General features: G+C 34.0%; 1 protein-coding gene across 1 annotated transcript in view; it reads left to right on the forward strand.

The window, feature by feature from the left end:
- The first annotated feature begins 1,443 nt into the window (after nt 1–1,443).
- The window catches only part of LOC106470146 (probable 3',5'-cyclic phosphodiesterase pde-5), a 53,598-nt gene continuing 35,031 nt past the window's right edge, over nt 1,444–20,010 (forward strand). The window contains exons 1-6 of the mRNA XM_013930676.2: nt 1,444–1,451; nt 10,160–10,262; nt 13,569–13,662; nt 14,900–14,958; nt 17,240–17,290; nt 18,813–18,871. Coding sequence (XP_013786130.1) covers nt 1,444–1,451; nt 10,160–10,262; nt 13,569–13,662; nt 14,900–14,958; nt 17,240–17,290; nt 18,813–18,871 — 374 coding nt within the window. The remainder of the gene's footprint in view (nt 1,452–10,159; nt 10,263–13,568; nt 13,663–14,899; nt 14,959–17,239; nt 17,291–18,812; nt 18,872–20,010) is intronic.

Genomic DNA, 20,010 nt, shown 5'->3' on the forward strand with positions numbered 1-20,010 from the left:
ATGGTGTGTGCTAACTTCGACCGTCTTGTGTTGTGTCTTTTGAATACTGTTCTGAATTTGTGTTGTTTACCTATCTTCTGTGTCTTCCAAGACCTTTGACATAGTGGAATATGACTGTATGTCTGTAATTTTTCTTCTGCTTATTCTTGGAGTTTATCTTCATTATTATCTTTTCTTTATCAATAGTTCCTGGTATCCATTGTTAAGGAGAACTGTAGTGATGTTTGTCTTCCTATTTATTGGCTTTTTCGGTATTACGAATCTCGTTCTTTCTTGAAACGAGATAGTATATGAAGCGCCCGTCTTTATGCTGTTCAAGTGGTTTGATTTGTAGTTGAGGTACTTATGAGTATTGTGGGTTTTTTGTAAACTCTTGTAGATATGAGTTAGGTTGGTAACGATCACGTCAAGGAATGACAGTTTTTCTATTGTGAATTGTATCGCGGGATGTTGTCGGTTCAGACGGTTCATGAATTCTTGAATTTTGTCTGTAGTGTGTGGTCATATTACAAATGTATCATCAACATATGTTAGCCAGGTCTCAAACCAGGTTCTGTTTTACTTATACAGCACATCATTGTAGTTGCCACTGTTCACTGTAAAATATTTTCCGAAAATAACCTTATTTTAGCTACACAATGGGAAGTCTGCGTTGTACCTACCACAGAGACTGAACCACGAAGGTTTACGTTATAAGTTCTCCAGCTTACCGTTAAGCCACCAGAGGACTTGCTGTGTACACCTTTTGTCCGCAAAAAAAATAAGCTGACGAACAGCATTGAGTTCATATAATCGAACAACAATAGATATGAAAATTTCTTGTGAAAATGCTTTATCATGACATACCTTTATTATATGCAGGAGTCTAAATCCTGCATATACGTGGCGGAATTCTCACATGGTAAGCTTAACTGTACCTGATTAATGTTTTTGTGTTTGACAAGTTCTATCCTTATCTTCATTTCCAACATAAAGGAAACAACGTCATATGAATAATAACTAGTCTCAGTTCTCTTGGCACGATAATCAATTGTGTTTCGTAATAAATATAAGAAAAATTTGAACTAGAACTTGTCTTAGTCATCTTGCCATGATACTAATCGTGTTCTGTAAATATACAACAAACTTACAAAATAACTAGTTTTAGTTTTACCGGTTTCATAATGAGTCATATGGGACATTAGAGAAAGTTTTAGTGAACAGTATTTAATGACTATAAATGTATTATTTAATATCTGTTGCCACTAATTTGACATGATGACTTTGCTTCTTTTTTTTTTTTGTTCAAGTTTCATATTCATGCTGGACAAAATAAAGTTTTACGAGATACCATCAACACCTTGTGTATTAGGCCTAGCAAGTGTCAAATACTATCAACATTGGCGGACACAGTTGCTTTAGTGCTTAATGCTTTCTCTCGGACTTTGTATATTTACGACAAAAATGCCCAGGTAAGTTTTCTTAGCTGTTCTAAACTCTTAGAAAAAACATTAAATGTTTAAATTTCTAACGTGTTTTGTTTTCTATACTTCCTGGTATTCCTATAATATATATAGTATATATATATTTAATTAAACCCAAACTTTAGTTCAATAATTCTATGTATGTATTGACGTTTCATGGTAGCTCACATGATGTATTGTGTGGGAGAAAATTCACATGCTTCAATATTCTGTATCAGCTAAATCACGAGACAAGGTTGACAGTGTCTTATTATCACAGAACAACTTTTTTCAGGTTTATATTTTAAACATATACGTTTCATACCTTCTGTTTCAAGGAAGAGTTAGATTTTTATATTAGTTCATAGAACATTTAAGAAAACAAGTATAAATCCGGGCGTTCCAACTAGATTTGATAACATCAAGAATTATCTCAAAATCTTGATATCCATAAATTTCTCTGTATGCCAGTTTTCTCTAATAAAGGATTGATTACGATGAAATTCGACAAATTAAACGAAGTCTAAAAATACAGTAACATCAACGTTTATAACAGAGAAATTCTGATTTAATGAGTTCAACGTTTCGACCCATAGTGTCGATCGGAAAATTGTCAGGTTACAGTTATCTGATGATGACCCGATCTATACATATAAGTCGAGATGTTGTAATCATTACAATCAGAATCTCCCTACTGTAGAATTTGTCGAGTTCCTCGTTTCGGACTGATACAGCCTTTCATCACAGGTTTGAAGGTGTGAAATAAAATAAAAATAAGTAAATTAAGTTTGAATTAGACCAAGCGGAATTAATGACATTGTACGAACGTGCTAGGAAATATTGTTAAGAAACCTAGGGTGTATTCTTTAAACGTTGTATATTGACAAAAAATTAAAGTATACGAAGAATTGACAAAGAAATAATCACACTTATATGTAACTTAGAATTATGTATGTATAAACACATACACATGGGGGCTGGTAAACCTACTTGAGAGGAAAGTTTTACCAAACACCACAGTGGTCCATTTTAAGAACTTGCTGGTTTCTTTTCTTTTTTCTATCTTATCTCTCTCTCTTTTAAGTAGCCATCTTCCCAAACCTGGGTTTAGATAATGAAAGGTGGCATAGATATGATATTTTGTAGGCTTAGAGCCCTCACGTATGCATCATTTTTTTTTATCAGAGAGGTGTATTCTTACCACTTTATGGGGCTTAATTCGATAAATACCTCTAATCCCAAGATAGATCTTATAATTTCTCAAAATATAATTTTTAACTTGTTCTTATTGGTTGCGTTGTCCTTCTGTTACGTCTTTCTTTTGTTTGCCTCATTTTCATAACACACACAAACACACATATATATGAGTACGTTGCATATGCATATTACAATCTATGTATACATACACGTACATATATACATATTCTGCCGCATAAAATTTAAGCCCGAGGAAACTTAAACAGAAAAGAGTGTACTGTATAAATAATTAGTACATATTTTCTGTTACTGTTTCTCGAATTTGGCTCGCCACAGTCATATGGGATACCCGTTTCGAGACTAAATCAGATGTTTGGACGTTGTTTTGTTGAAAAGGCAGTTAGAAAGAGGTACACTGCAAGTCTCAAAACAGTAGTGCCAAGAATTAGTGCATTAAGTGGATCAATCACGTGTGAAGCAATATTCTTTATAGCAATGTGCCATGCTTCAATCTGCAACCAGATAACAGACATATACCGAGTCGGAGATGATATAGAATCAGATTAAACCCCATTTTCATGCAGAGGGATGACAGTGGTTGTGTAAGTATGGTGTGAGAGTTGGCACATGATGTGCTAATCTCTTCATCTTGTAGAATGCCACATCTTGCTATATTTTTGTCTAGTAGATATTGATACATTTGGTCCTAGCCTCGACATAATGGGCCATAACATCCAGCTTCACTGTGCTAAGTAGGGCAACACTTTTCTTTGAGAATTAAGAATTGACTAAATGGAGCTGCCTGCACTCACCGAACTCCAACCCCATCCTGCATTCGTGATTGGAATCCTTTTGGGAGAATGACCCCTATCGTAAAGTAACACTAAATGTCCTGGAAACAGCTCTTTAAAAGGAGGACACCTCAGGACCTTATCAATACTCTGGTTTTAAGCATGAAAACTCGGCAACCAGGTTACCCTTGAAATTCGCAGTGACTTTACTCCATACTGAAATCAAATGTCACGAACTACAAAACAAACAAACAAAAAAATAATGAAGACACCCCTACCAAAATAATAATCATTTATGAGCGTATTCTGATTGGTCACTTGCGTTTCAAATCATATGATGTATCATCTACTTCCTGATTTGCTTAAAGAAATAATTGCGTTTGGGTCTGACATTATTTTATAATGGTGATTTTGCGTTACCATAGCTTAAGTATTAGTAAATTCCAATCACCCTTTAATAGTTTTGTTTAGTCTAGGAGAAGAATATAACACTGTAAACATATCTATTTGTCTGCCACTGTGTGTATACTGTTTATATGAACTGTGTTTAGTCCAGGAGAATAAGATAACACTGTAAACATATTTGTCTGCATGGCTGTCATACTGCAATCAATGTTTTGTTCTTTACTAAAAAATAAAAATAATGTTAATTTAAAATTGTACCCATGTGTGATTAAAACGCGCATCAATACCTTGAGTAACTTTACTCATTACAGGATTTGTACGTTTACGAGAAGAACACAGATCGATTCAAGTAAGTACTTACTTTCTTGTTGTCCACAAATTTGTATGTAAGTTTACATAATCGGAATTAGTCTTGGACATATAACAGAAAATTACAAAAACATCAATAATTAGGAGTGTAAACAAGGTTATATTTGTTGAAACTCGTCATTAAGAAACGAATAGATGTTCACTAGGATTTTAGGATTTGGTAAAGGAGTGTAAAACAAGGTTATATTTGTTGAAACTCGTCATTAAGAAGCGAATAGATGTTCACGAGGATTTTAGGATTTGGTAAAGGAGTGTAAAACAAGGTTATATTTGTTGAAACTCGTCGTTAAGAAATGTATAGATGTTCACGAGGATTTTAGGATTTGGTAAAGGAGTGTAAAACAAGGTTATATTTGTTGAAACTCGTCATTACGAAACGAATAGATTTTCACTAGGATTTTAGGATTTGGTAAAGGAGTGTAAAACAAGGTTATATTTGTTGAAACTAGTCATTACGAAACGAATAGATTTTCACTAGGATTTTAGGATTTGGTAAAGGAGTGTAAAACAAGGTTATATTTTTTGAAACTCGTCATTACGAAACGAATAGATTTTCACTAGGATTTTAGGATTTGGTAAAGGAGTGTAAAACAAGGTTATATTTGTTGAAACTCGTCATTATGAAACGAATAGATCTTCACGAGGATTTTAGGATTTGGTAAGGGAGTGTAAAACAAGGTTATATTTGTTGAAACTCGTCATTAAGAAACGAATAGATGTTCACGAGGATTTTAGGATTTGGTAAGAGAGTGTAAAACAAGGTTATATTTGTTGAAACTCGTCATTAATAAATGTATAGATTTTCACGAGGATTTTATGGTTTGGGAAATATAAAGCAATTCAAATAGCAGTTTTATGACGTGAATAATTATAAAATTGTTCCATCCACCATATATTGGTTACACGTGACGTAACACCTTACAGTTACCGTTGTTTTACTTATATTGACTACTTGTTATATTGCTTCATCCACTATACATTGGTTACACGTGACCTAACACCTTACAGTTACCATTGTTTTACCTATATTGACTACTTGTTATATTGCTTCATCCACTATACATTGGTTACACGTGACCTAACTGTAAGTTGTTAAGGTAAAACAATGGAAGCAATATAACAAGTAGTCAATATCATCCACCATATATTGGTTGTAAGTTGTTACGTTACATCTAACAATGGTAACTGGTCACGTGTAACCAATATATGGTGGATGAAGCAACATAACAAGTAGTCAAACTGAATAACCATTTCCGTTTTTTCCCGGTGTTTATTGGACTTTTTTTTTCTGTACCTGGGGTGATTTGTCAGTGTTTATCGGTTAAAAGCTAAAATCAGAAGCCCTACGTATGATATGTAGAATCTAGGGATTTAGCGATACGATACGAATATCGTATTGTGAAGCTAGGATACTACTGTATACTTTGTATTGTATTCTTTGGCACAGAAAAAACCAAAATTTCTAAGTACTTAAATAAGACAATGTTAATAATATAGACAATAAATTACAGACAAGACTGTCAAACTTTGTAACAAACCGTTGGTAAAACTTCTGTATCTAGATACGTATTGTATCGACTACTGTGATGAGATACAAACCCCCAGTAGAAACAAATCATACTGAAGGCAGAGTTCAAGGGTTATTTTCACATGATTAAGTGTTAGCACTACGTACAAAAGACATAAGACAGTTATAAAATGAAACAACAATAGCGTAGTTCTAACGACACAATTAATACAGTCACGCAAGTATAAAATTGTGACGTGAGTAGGTAAAAACTCGCTGAAGCTTTGCATGACACAAACATATCAAAACACTTACTTTACTAGTCACGCCAGTGTTGTGTAACATCTTCACAAGGCACACTGTTTGAAAATATATCATTTTCTTCAGGTTAAGTCTATATATTTATTGTGCTTTTATACTTATATATTGTCGAAGGAAGCATTCATCCTTTGTATGCTCTGTTCGAAGTGCTCACGAGTTTTAACGCTTTCTATACTGGCTCGTATATAATTATTTTTCATTATCTTAGCTAATCTAACCTAATACGTTTACAATTTTTAGTTACTGTTATAACAATGAATATCAATTAGACTATGTTTGTACCTGTTATTACTCCCAAAAGAGAAATTAGTGTGCTGAAAATATACGGTATATTAGTACACTCGTTACAGTATTAACAGTGAAAACATCGAAAAACACCGATTTTAAGATATCTAAATAAAACAGCTAAAAATAAACACCGACAAACACAAACCTCTAATTATGGTTAAAATCCTCAGTGGCAAACAAACAAACAATCATAAAGATGCAAGTGTTGTTGGTGCTTCATCTGAACCCTCGGGTTGCGAGTCGAGCACCATAACACCTGGCCATGCCGGGCCCTTTTGACAGTGATGGTTTGATTTTGTTTGGATTTATAATTCCATACGAGGTAGGTTCATTATTGAAATTTCCCGCATGGTTTTGTGGACAAATCAATTCCTACAGCTTGTTTCAATAACATAATACAACATAAAATAGCGTAATAAGTACAATCATGCAAAAACGTGCGTACTTACTATCGAAAATCACGTTTTTAGTACTGTTGTAATATTTTTACGTAAAGCCCCTCGTCGGTTGGCAGTAAGCTTACGGGCTTACAACGTTAAAACCCGGAGTTATATTTCTCCGCGATGGACAAAGCGTAAATGGACCATTGTATAGCTTTAAGCTAAACATAAACAAAACCATTTACTTGAAATTTATTTCCTAAATATTTTTTGTCGGACATATAAACTATAATTTTTTTCTTTTAGTCATGAAAACATGTGGTGAAAATAGCCTATAATTAACTCAGTAAGCTGAGAAATGAATTAATTAGTTAAATAGTTTAAATAACTCCAACAACAGTGAGCGCTAAAACAAAAGTTAAATACACGAACAATTAATTCCTGAAGAAGAGAAAACTCAACAGTAAAACGGTAAAACCACTCATCTCGTTCGTTAGCAATACTCGTGTCATCGTGTCGGTAAGACCAATCATCTCGTTAGCAATACTCGTTTCATCGTGTCTGTAAGACCACTCATCTCGTTAGCAATACTCGTGTCATCGTGTCAGTAAGACCAATTATCTCGTTGGCAATACTCGTTTCATCGTGTCTGTAAGACCACTCATCTCGTTAGCAATACTCGTTTCATCGTGTCTGTAAGACCACTCATCTCGTTAGCAATACTCGTGTCATCATGTCGGTAAGACCACTCATCTCGTTAGCAGTACTCATTTCATCGTGTCTGTAAGACCACTCATCTCGTTAGCAATACTCATGTCATTTATTGCTAACGAGATGACTGGTCTTACTGACATGATGACACGAGTATTGCTAAGGAGATGGGTGGTCTTACAGACACGATGACACGAGTATTGCCAACGAGATGATTGGTCTTACTGACACCCGTGTCATCATGTCGGTAAGACCACTCATCTCGTTAGCAATACTCGTGTCATCATGTCAGTAAGACCAATCATCTCGTTAGCAATACTCGTGTCATCGTGTCGGTAAGACCAATCATATCGGTAGCAATACTCGTATCATCATGTCGGTAAGAGCAATCATCTCGTTAGCAATACTCGTGTCATCATGTCGGTAAGACCAGGCATCTCGTTAGCAATATTCTTGTCATCATTCTAGTAAGGCCCTTCTCCTTATTAGCACAACTTGTGTCATCATGTTAACAAGACCCATCATATCGTTAACACAACTCGTGTCATCACGTTAGCAAGACTCATTACCACGTTATATAATTTTCTTTTTACAGGTTGAAACTTGTACGTCCCCAAATCTATGCGGCTAATATCACGCCATTTCACTATATGGCTTTCATTGGAGTGGTCAGATGGCTTAAACTTTGTTTAATTTATGCCATATTTCAATAACATTTAAAATGGCCATATCTATTAACATATTTTAAACACTCGTTTCTACAGGCTCACTTCCCAAAATGTACAAGTTTTCTCCTTTGTAAACTCGTCTTCCTTAGCATTTACACATAATAAAGGAAACTGAAAAATTAATGGGGCAATTAACAGCACCGTTTCATATTTTATCTGTAATGGAAAATTTTATAACTTAATTAGATTAAATATAACCGAACCTCATATTTCCGTTATTACGGCGCTATGTTCCATTTGGTAGTCAAATTAAGCTGACCTCTTCTTCAGCAAATTGATAAAACTTCTTGAGATTAAGTGTGTGAGGTAAATATGTTGACCATGAAATGTGTAATTCTTACATTTAATACGTGCACGATGAGACATTCGTCACCATTGACCCTTTCTTTCCTCAATTATTTATATTTTATTTTGAAAAGTCACAGTGATATGGATCAAAAAATGGAATCTAGCTCATTTCGACAGGTTAACAAGAACCACTTTTAAATCATAAACTAAATGCTGATTGGACAAGTACATGTATGTATTTGTCTCAACTGGATTTATCTTTTTTAATGGCAAATAAAAATGCAGTAACACTTTACTCTGATGAGTCAGTAAATTGCTTTGATTGTAATTTAAAAACAGACATTACTAAACACAGTAAGTAATGACAAGCCAAGGATGTTGGTATTAATATTTTCAACCTGAACGGTACCTCATGTGATATCTAATGTTCAGACATAGCCCTCTCCAATCTAGACCTACTGGTCAGAAGGAAGATAACCAATCAACAGTACCTACTGTCTATACAGCTGCATTTAAACCGAATAGCGGGATTGGCTGTTGAGGCTAAAAAGCTCTCACAGCTGATAGTGTAGTGAATGTTTAATGACATATCGCGGCCCAAACCTTGGGCCTTCAAATCCGTATTCAGAAACGCTAACCACTATACCGTACCTGGCCTTTTTAAGGATGTCATACCATTAATTTTCACTTGGTTGATCAACAGGTTATCATCGGATAGATAATAATGCTAGTAAGTGCTAAAACATGAGAAGATTACAGAGTAAATGTCTTTTCTATTAGATCGAACACTAAAGCATCTGAGATTATCTTAAAACAGATGTGGTATATTTTTGTATAGATTAACTTTAACTTTTTTTTTTTTACCATTTAAAATCAAAATCTTATCATGGTAAAGTTGTTTGAAGACTGCAAATTTAAATAGGAATAGTTGGCCAAAATTCATTCAAGATAAACTAAAAATCAAAGTATTAAGAACTACGTTAACGAGAAAGAAAAATACAACAATTATTAAGGAATGATGTGGAATTTATAAGTGTTTACAGGGCAACGTTCACTGGATACATCTTTCCGTTGTTAACTGAAACGTGTTAATACTGTTATTGTTTCAACTATCGACTTGGTGCAATTTTGCACTTAATGAAAAGCGTGGTATGTTTAAAGGATTGACTGATCTGTTAGACGTGCGTTACAATAACGTGAACCAAAGTAATGGTGCTGATGTATTAAATGTTTAGGTCTCGTTAAGTTTTATTATTATTCATGTATGATAGATGTTATAAATGTTGAGGAAAGTGTACTAAAACTTTGTATGATGTGGATCAAAGGATAGTATATTGTCTTACAGGAAACTCGCAGTCATGAGTGAAATATTCAAATTATCTGTAGTCTTGTACTGATGTTTCAATCCCGAAACTTTTAATTTTTCATTACCCTTTTTTTATAACATCGTATAATGTAGGATAACCAAGACAGCAACCTTCCTTACGGTTCCTTCGTAGCGATTTTTCTATGATGCACAGTCCACCTACGTCTTGCATCGGGATACAGTAGTATGAAGAAAAAGCTAATTGCATTTTTAGTTTATAATCTTATTCAATACCAATTATATTGAATACATAGTGAAGGAATCTGGTTAAATACACCAAAATAATTGAAACGCCATCCGTTATTAAAAGGTATAAAACACGTTTGTTTGTTTTTCATTAAGAACATTTATTCTGTAATATCTCAGCCAAGACGAAACAGTCACCAGAATTCCCGTGGAAACTGGAACAACAGTTGCTGCTTATGTTGCTGTAACGAAAGAAACAGTGAGAACAAATAATACAAGTGATGTAAGTATTTAAATTTCATGTTTAATCATTAAATAAAAACGCCTAAATACACATTTTATCAGAGACGAATTTGATATTAAGTATTCTTTTTTTTACTCAATACGTAGATAAAGAACGAAGAATCTAAGGAAATCGTTTATGATAAATGCAGCGAGTATGTGAAAGTTAAATTTGAAGGGGGCTAGAGAATTTATGTAAAATGACAAACCCTCCAAAGAATTAGTAATTTTTGAAATATGGGAATTTTTAAGTTATGATTTTGAATGTTTAGTTATGCAGAAACATAGTGCAATTAAATGTATTTTAAAAAAATTACAAAGTTTTGAAAATTGACGTCACGTTTAGCTCCTCTTTCAAACGTGTGTGATAGGAGTGATTATATGTGTGTGTGTGTGTGTGCCCTGTGTGCCCAAAAAAATTAAGAGAATTTATTTCTTATATACATTTTGAGCAATCTTTAAGTTTTTATTCGTTTTTCTTGAATTTATTTGTAAATTGTCTGCGCTAATATGATGATACATTGAGGCTGTAACTCCATTTTTAAAACAAAAATGTTGAAAGTAATTTATAATTCAACGACCTATTATAACATTTCACTTCCAGTGTGAGATGCAGGTTAATAGTTTATCCATTACTATATTTTGTCTGTTCTTTAGGTTAACCTTTATCGAAAGGGCTGACTCATTACTAACAGTATTGATGTAGCGCAGTGGCGTACGTAGCATATCACAGGCATAGATATCCTGTACGATCATGTGCTCCATACCAAAATGATAATAATTTGGGTTCCTGTTACTGCTCTTTATTTAAATTTACCTTTAACCAATCAAAAAATGCTATTTTTACACACCTCTGATTACGAACGGCAATGGACAAATTAAGAAGAATATGAAGAAAAGCAAACATCAGCAGTTAAATTGATACATCTTTTTCTACTAGGCAATATTAACGTCTTATTTTACTGGTTCAAGTTAAATAGTTTGTTTGTTTGCAATTAAGCACAAAGCTACACAATGGGTTATCTGTGCTCTGCCCACCACGGGTATCGAAACCCGGATTCTAGCGTTATAATTCCGCAGACATACCGCTCTGCCATTGAGAGGCAGTTAAATAGTGGTGATGATTAAAAGTAATATATTGAATTCTAAGTTACGGTTGTCTGGAAACTAATCTGAAAGTGTTTATGTTCTTGCATTAATAAATTCAAACACTTTAATTAGATTTTCAGTTTCTTTTAGTTACTGAACATGAAATTCCTTTTATAGAAGATGGACTTTTATACACAAAATATTGTTTTGGGTAACTTATGTATCAGGACTCTTAAACTAGACTTAATTGAAATCACCATAAATTAATTTGTGGGTTTTTATGCTGATTTGATTAATATGTACAGGTTATATTTTCAGATAAAAATATATGTTATTTAAGATCGACGTTCCATAAATACGTTCATTCTGTTGTAAATATTTTAAAATAAAACAACTTATTTGCTGTCATTTCAGAAATGAAAACAACAACAAAAAAAACATAAATCTAATGGTACAAATATCAATTAATTTTAAGCTTATCAAATGTATTCGATAAATTTATATGAGTGAAGTCGGAAATTTCACTAAAGACACAAGTAATGGATGTACATAGTGCATCTTGACAATAGCTCTGCAGCATACTTTCCATTAAAAAATATTACGTCGTTAGGGTGTCATGCCAAAAGCATATCCTCCTCACTGCAGACTTTCCATAATCCATCTATTGTACGAAGGTGACTGTTTTCCAGTGCCTGTTTCAACAGTGATTGGACAGAAATCCATAGGTGCTGTGTTTTGGCCGATATGTTTTTGAATGAATACCGTGAATAACTGTTTCAATCTCTATTTCCTTTAGGTATGCGATGGTTAACCTGATATGTCGTGGGAGCAACTTGCGTATACGTGACTTGTGTCTCTTTTACAGACGGAGAACTTTCTCGATTATGTTCGGTACTGTTGCCTGGGGCACGTGGACGACTTTTGCAACTGACCTTTGTGTTCGTGGATATCATCTGTTACAAAACGCCTCACTTTGTTTACAATGGTTGGGGTACGACTTATTGCAAGTCTCTTTCCGGAAGGTCCTGATCACCAAACTGAGCCATATTCATTTGTTTTCTAATGTCATTAAGGAAAAGAGATATGTCGGTCTTGGAATTTCTAAAACCCTAATATGAGCACATCTTTATGATCGGAGTATACAAATATCTTGCGTCCGAAAGCGATGTTATATACCCTTCCCACAAGCGAAAAACCGTCAGTGGTAACACACCGCATGCGTAATGGCAATCAATCTCAAAATGTAGCTCTGATACATATATATATATGCCGTTCCACTGCGAATTTATATCGGCTGTGGTTGTTACGTAACTTGCTGATTTGCACATTTAAAGTCGTTCTAAGATAACTTACTCAACTTGTGTATTTATATTATAGAGCCGAGGTAGTAAAAGTTTGTTCTTGCCATGTTTATTTAAGTACATTAATGTTTGTTTGTTTTGTTTTGAATTTATGCACAAAGCTACACAAAGGGCTATCTGTGCTCTGCCCACCACGGGTATCGAAACCCGGTTTCTAGCGCTGAAAGCCCGCATGCATACCGCTGTGCCACTGGGGGGCAAGTACATTAATGACGATCTATAAAGAAATACAAGCTAAACAAACGAAGTATCTATCTAAGCATAACTACAACATAAAAATTAAAAATCAGTCGTTTGTTGTATGAATATAAACGTATAACTAAGTATATTCTTCAGTGTGTTTAAGTTGTGCACGTAAACATAAGTTCAGGTTTTTATGTAAAAACGATTCGTAACGAGCCGGTTGGCTTATGGTGAGAAATTAATGCAACTTCGATTTTACTGTATTAATGCATCAGTATAACTTCTGTGTTATAATAACATTATGCTTCGTTTATCAGAAGTAATCTAAAGAAAAGAGCATAGAACATGGAAGCTTTCTTTTTGTTTTTAGATAGACAGTTTTGGTTTTCCTATTAAGAGTTGGATTTTAAACAGGTGTTATTGTATTGTCTTAATGAAACAGCATAAACTGCGCCAAAAAAGCCATTAACAATGGATGGTGCCGGCGTTGTGCGTCTTTTAGGAAATGAATTTTGTTGTTGGTTGTTAAGCGCAAAGCTACATGATGTCTTATCTCTGCCCACCGCGGGTTTTGAAATCCGATTTTTAATGTTCTAAACTGCTTCAAAACTATAGATGGCTAAAACATTTATGTGTGATCATTTTCTTACATTAGATAGCTTGTTTTATTCCAGGATTCAAGGTTTCCTGATGGATTGTCCGTAGACGTCCAAGATGTGGAATTTATTTTGACACATCCTGTTCTAGAAGTAGACGGAGAGTTAGTAGGTAAGTATAAGACCCTCTTATTCTTAAGAGTTTTTAAAAGTGAAAATGCAATAATTATGTGGCCTGACAATGGATCGCATTGTAGCTTTACAGCACACACAGTAAAAACTTAAAACTGGTAGATTATTGTCAAGTTCTTGTCTACTAATTGACGTCTGCTTCCACTCTTCGAAACGTAATTTTGTTTTTATTTGTAGTCCCGGTCTAATAATCCAATTACAGGTCGAGTTAAAGAAGCGTTTCTTTTGGCTAATTAAATAAATTTGGGAACAGACAACTGCCTCTTATAAGGAAGTGAAGTGTCGAATTGGAAGATGTCACCTTTAGAACTGAAGACTGACTAGAGACTACGCGTTTAAATTTCAGACGTAAGCGTTTGGGAAATTGAACCTTGGTGTTTCTGTGTTTAGATGTAAAACACAATTTGAGGTGTTCAACATCAAAATACTTTTATTTATGTTATAGAGTGAACCACTCTCTTTGCGCTGATATAATATTTTTAGTTCGAGTATTAAATTTCAGTCAATTTACTATGATTAGTAAAATTTTCACCAGTGTTCATGCATTGCTAGTATTTATTTTGTTTGTTACTTATTTGTTCTAGAATTTTCGTGTAAGCCTATGCAAAGGGTTATCTACGCATAGCCGTCACTAATTTTGAACTGATAAGATTAGAAGGAAGGCAGCAAGTCAACAGCACCCACTGCCAACTCTTTGACTACTTCTGTATGACCGAATAGTTAGTTTTAACCGCCTCTATTGTAGAGCACCCAAAGTGCAGAGCGCGTTTATGTGGAATGGAACGTGAACCTTGAATCCTGAAATGTACAGTCCGAATACACGATCCATTAAGCCACATCTGTCCTTGTATTTTGTTTTTCTGAAAGAATTGTACAACTTGAATAAGAATACCCATAATTTAGAAAAACTGAGTCACAGATGTTAAGTAAGTTTTAATGAACAAACGAAGTAAAAATTGAAGTCTAATAATGTAATTTAAATGGCACAGTAAAAATGATTTAAGTGACGGATAAGATAGCAATCTTAATCAGATAAATATAATATGAAACTTAGCAGTAGTCGATATTACGAAATGTTTGATTATACTCTATTTATAACTCATGTTAATGCAAAAACTTCAATTTTATCTATATTTAATACTTAGCAAATTAGTAAACTAATTTTATGTAGGATATATAATTAGTGTTATTTTATCTGTCATTGTTCGGTTCTACAGGCATAATCGAGTTGTACAGGAAGGAGGAAGACGAAGAGTTTCAAGACGAGGACGAAGAGGTAAGCCTCGTTTTCCATTACTTGGATAAACATATATTTACTAAGCTCTTAAAAAAACAAGTCATGTATGAACCGTAACTAACTACATATGTGTGAGGAAGTACGAAAAGGGGTGACATAATCATATCACTTTTTTTCTTCTTATTCTTTTGTGACTTGTATTTTCTTTGATTTGCACCGCTAAAAGAAACTTGGTGTTAAAGTAAATTAATAAATAATACGGTGTTAAAAAAACCTTACCCTAATTCTGATGTGTAATGACATAAATAGAATTAATAGAACTGTATTGGCATTATAGGGCGATCTCAAGTATAAGGCAACCCCATTTTCAGAAACCATGGAAAAGGGAAAAAATGAGTTTCATAACGCTCATTTTTAGGTCCGCAAAATCAGTACTATAACTGAACAGCCTGCAAGTGAATTAGTTGCAAGAATTAGCGATGACTTTGTGCGAACATCTGGCACACATGCGTAGACGGATGCTATCTGGACATTCAGGAATGCTACAGGCTAGAGTAGGGGGAAAAGGCCTGTGGTCGGCCGCGATTATAAGATGACTATGAATTTTACAGGCTAATTATTAATAAACAAACATCGCCTTATAATCGGGCCAATACGGTAATTACAATTCTCCAACGTAATTTATTTCACAACGAAACAGTTCTTACTTAAGCAGTTTGCTAACTTAAATTGTCTCTTAACCAAAACTATGTATGTCATATCCAAGCCGGCCTGAAGAGCCCTTACATTGGCTGAAATGCTGTTGGTGTTGTAGCTTTTGTTTTACAAAGCTTCACAATGGTCTATCTACATTCTGCCCACTGCGGGGAATCGAACTCCAGATTTAAACTTTGTAAGTCCATAAAGTTACTGCTGACCCACGGGAGGGAGAATTGGCGAAAGACATCATCAGCACTGGATATAACACATGTAATGTGGTTGATATATTATTGTATAATCTTCTTTATTCCCACTCAGAAGTCCTTGTAATCTTTTAATATTGTAAAAAAAAAACAACAACTTAATTTTAAGACAGTTTTATAAATAAGGTTGCAAATTTCGTGTATCTAAAAGAAGAATGAAATAATGTTTAATCATTAGTCCATAGCTGTTTCTGTAATTAGCGTCGGAACTCAATGGCGGTTTGTAGTACCTTATTATTAGGATTAGCTACTGTGTTTGCGACTCAAAATCTAGGCCTATTAGTTATTTCTTTGTTTTTTCAAAAAATCCCCAAAACTAAATTATCTGTTGTCACAAAACTTGAAAATTATATAAAGTTACAAAATCTAAACTGTTATTGTCAAACTCTTGTAGGAAATTAACTATATTATAGCAACACAATTGATCACTATTAAACAAAGTTAAGATTTTTTGTTGAACTTGTTTTTCCAAAGCTGAATGAATTTTTAGTCACTAAAAGAAAATAAACCAAACATAAAAATCACATTATCTAAACTGAAAGAGCGCTAGCCAACAAGTAAATGACAAACGTCTTATAGGCCAAGACGAAATAATCGTCTAGAATCTGACATATAACCTCTATCAACGAGAAGCTAGACCTATCTCACAAATCAAGATTTTTGTTGTTGTTTTTTAATTTAGGCCCGGCATGGCCAGGTGGTTAGGGCGCTCGACTCGCAATCAGCGGCTCGCGGGTTGGAATCCCCGTCCCACCAAACATGCTCGCCGTGGGAGCGTTATAATGTGACGGTCACTTCCACTATTCGTTGGTGAAAGAGTAGCCCAAGAGTTGGCGGTGGGTGGTGATGACTAGCTGCCTTTCCTCTAGTTTTACACTGCTAAATTAGAGACGACTAGCTCAGATAGCCCTCATGTAGCTTTGCGCGAAATTCAAAACAAACAAACAAGCTTTACATAAGACTTTAAAGCACAGTCCGGAAAGGAAGAGGTCTCCACGAACCTGACCCTCCTTGATCACAAAAGACCTAAATCCCGATCCGGAGAGAGAGTGATAGGACGCAAAAGTAATCGTTTCGCGATTACTGCTTCGTTTCTTTATTTTTAAGACGCTGTACTATACAATGGGCTACCTGCACTGTGTCAACAGCAAGTATTGAACCCCGATTTTTAACATTATAAGCACCGAATCTTATCTGAGCTACTACGAAACGCTCTACATACGAATACACAGAAATTTAAGGCTGTGATTTAAAATATATATAAATGAAGTAAGACGTAGATACATAACTTTAAACCGAAATGATTTTGAAACACTACCTAAATTAATTATTAAACGAACAAATTATTTGTTTTCCAGGTCTTAAACAGTTACCTGCTGTGGGGTGGAATAGCCTTTCATTATGCTGAGGTAAAGTATAATTGGAATATTCACTATGTTAAAAAAAATCATATATGTGTACTAAGTTACGTAACTTATGGTCTTTTTATTTGTTAATTTACCATGATAAGTAGAGAGGTAAAATATATAATTTTCTGGCCTTTGAATAAATAAAGACTTAAACAACGCTTTTACAAACATTAGAATACGAAAATAAAAAAGGGAAATAAAACATTAAACAGCAATTTTTTTCTTTTCAAACTGGAGTTGGAATGTTAGAGCTTCAACATTCAACTGAGTTATTTTCGATTTGATTATTGTTGCCAAACATAAACTAACATTGCGCATGGCAAATGATATTAACAATTGACATGTATTACGTAATTTTATCTGTGACAGGGCTTCTTGTCATTGGTCAGTTGAGCATATTGTCATAAACATTGAGATTATAGCAATTGTTCGATAAAGTAAGTTTATTAATTTTATTTTTTAATTCTATAACACAGCATGGGATGTCAAGATGCATGGTAATAAAAATGGACATAACATCATGTAACCTGTGACTGGCATGCTTTTCAAACTTTACCTTTAAATTATTTCTATACTTCCATTTTGTACATATAGCTCATACATCATAAACTAGTGAACTACTTTAATAACTGATACATGTCATTCTTATTCATAGCTTTTATCATAAGCATGTTAAAAAGGAAGCAAAATAGTTTTTTAAAAATCTCGAATTAGTCCCGTGCTGCTGTGAAAGTTGTTATTGTGTTTTAGCGCAAACCTACACAATTGGCTGTCTACACTAAGGACCGCTGGTAACCTAACCCCAGATTTTAGCGTTGTAAGTCCGGAGAATTCCCGCTGACCCACAGGGGGACTTTGAAACTGATATCGATGAACTTAGATGTAATTCACAAACTATATTTATCATGAAAACCAATTACAGTAGTTTTTGTGTTTTCTAAAAGTACTGTTGCGTCAGCGAGGTCACGTGACTAGTGGCACGCCACCTATTTTCTAGAAATATCCTGTTCCTTCGTGAATGCCCTAGCATTTACTAGATATATGTTTGTCTGGTATATACATGTATATAAGACGCTCACAACGTGACGAGACAATGTGTGTAGGTAGTGAGTAATTGAACTGCAGTCAGAAAGTATTGTTGAAGTTAACGTTCGTTGTTAAAACATTTGTTATAGAGCGACTGTTGAAAATAAGTGTATCGGTAAAGTTGTATTCGGAAAGAATAAACCAGTTTTATTTAAGAAAGGACTTGTGTCGCTAAACGGAGACGTAACAGTACGCTAAGGGATATATATATACATTTTAAATTATCTATTGAAGAAAACCAGTACTAAAATCAATGCAAGAAGTCGCAATTACTATTACAGGATTAGTGCACAACTACAAGATTTTTTAAAAAAACTCTGCAAGTATAGCGCATATCTGAATCAATATATTTCGTTTTGTGTTTTCAGAGAATTTAATACTATAAAACAAAGCAATACAGTGCCTTCTTCTGATAATAATTTGACCTTTCACCTAGCTCTATACGAACATGGCGAGACAGAAGAAATTGAATAACTTTTTACTCACTCTTGTCAGGTAAGAAAAAGATAACAGCAGTTAGTAACAATAAGATAGCAGCATTTTAAATAACTCCTTCATTGTTGTCAGGTTAGAGAAAGGTAACAGTAGTTAGTAACACTAATATAGCAGCATTTTGAATAACTCCTTGATTGTTGTCAGGTAAGAAAAAAGGTAACAGTAGTTAGTACCATAAGATAGCAACATTTTAAATAGCTCCTTCATTGTTGTCAGGTAAGAAAAGGGTAACAGTAGTTAGTAACAATAATATAGCAGCATTTTAAATAACTCCTTGATTGTTGTCAGGTTAGAGAAAAGATAACAGCAGTTAGTAACAATAAAATAGTAGCATTTTAAATAGCTCCTTGATTATTATCAGGTTAGAGAAAAGATAACAGCAGTTAGTAACAATAACATAGCAGCATTTTAAATAACTCCTTATTGTTGTCAGGTTAGAGAAAAAATAACATCAGTTTGTAACAATAACATAGCAGCATTTTAAATAACTCCCTGATTGTTGTCAGGCTAGAGAAAAGATAACAGCAGTAGTAACAATAAGATAGCAATATTTTAAATAACTCTTTGATTGTTGTCAGGTAAGAAAAAAGATAACAGCAGTTAGTAACAATAAGATAGCAATATTTTAAATAACTCCTTGATTGTTGTCAGGTTAGAGAAAAGATAACAGCAGTTAGTAACAATAACATAGCAGCATTTCAAATAACTCCTTGATTGTTGTCAGGTAAGAAAAAAGTAACAGCAGTTAGTAACAATAACATAGCAACATTTTATATAACTCCTTCATTATTGTCAGGTTAGACAAAAAATAACAGCAGTTAGTAACAATAAAATAGCAGCATTTTAAATAACTCCTTCATTGTTGTCAGGTTAGAGAAAAGGTAACAGCAGTTAGTAACAATAACATAGCAGCATTTTAAATAACTCCTTCATTCTTGTCAGGTTAGAGAAAAGGTAACAGCAGTTATTAACAATAACATAGCAGCATTTTAAATAACTCCTTCATTCTTGTCAGGTTAGAGAAAAGGTAACAGCAGTTATTAACAATAACATAGCAGCATTTTAAATAACTCCTTCATTCTTGTCAGGTTAGAGAAAAGGTAACAGCAGTTATTAACAATAACATAGCAGCATTTTAA

The sequence above is a fragment of the Limulus polyphemus genome, unplaced genomic scaffold (genome assembly GCF_000517525.1).
Source record: "Limulus polyphemus unplaced genomic scaffold, Limulus_polyphemus-2.1.2 Scaffold3845, whole genome shotgun sequence".
Taxonomy (NCBI): Eukaryota; Metazoa; Arthropoda; class Merostomata; order Xiphosura; family Limulidae; genus Limulus; species Limulus polyphemus.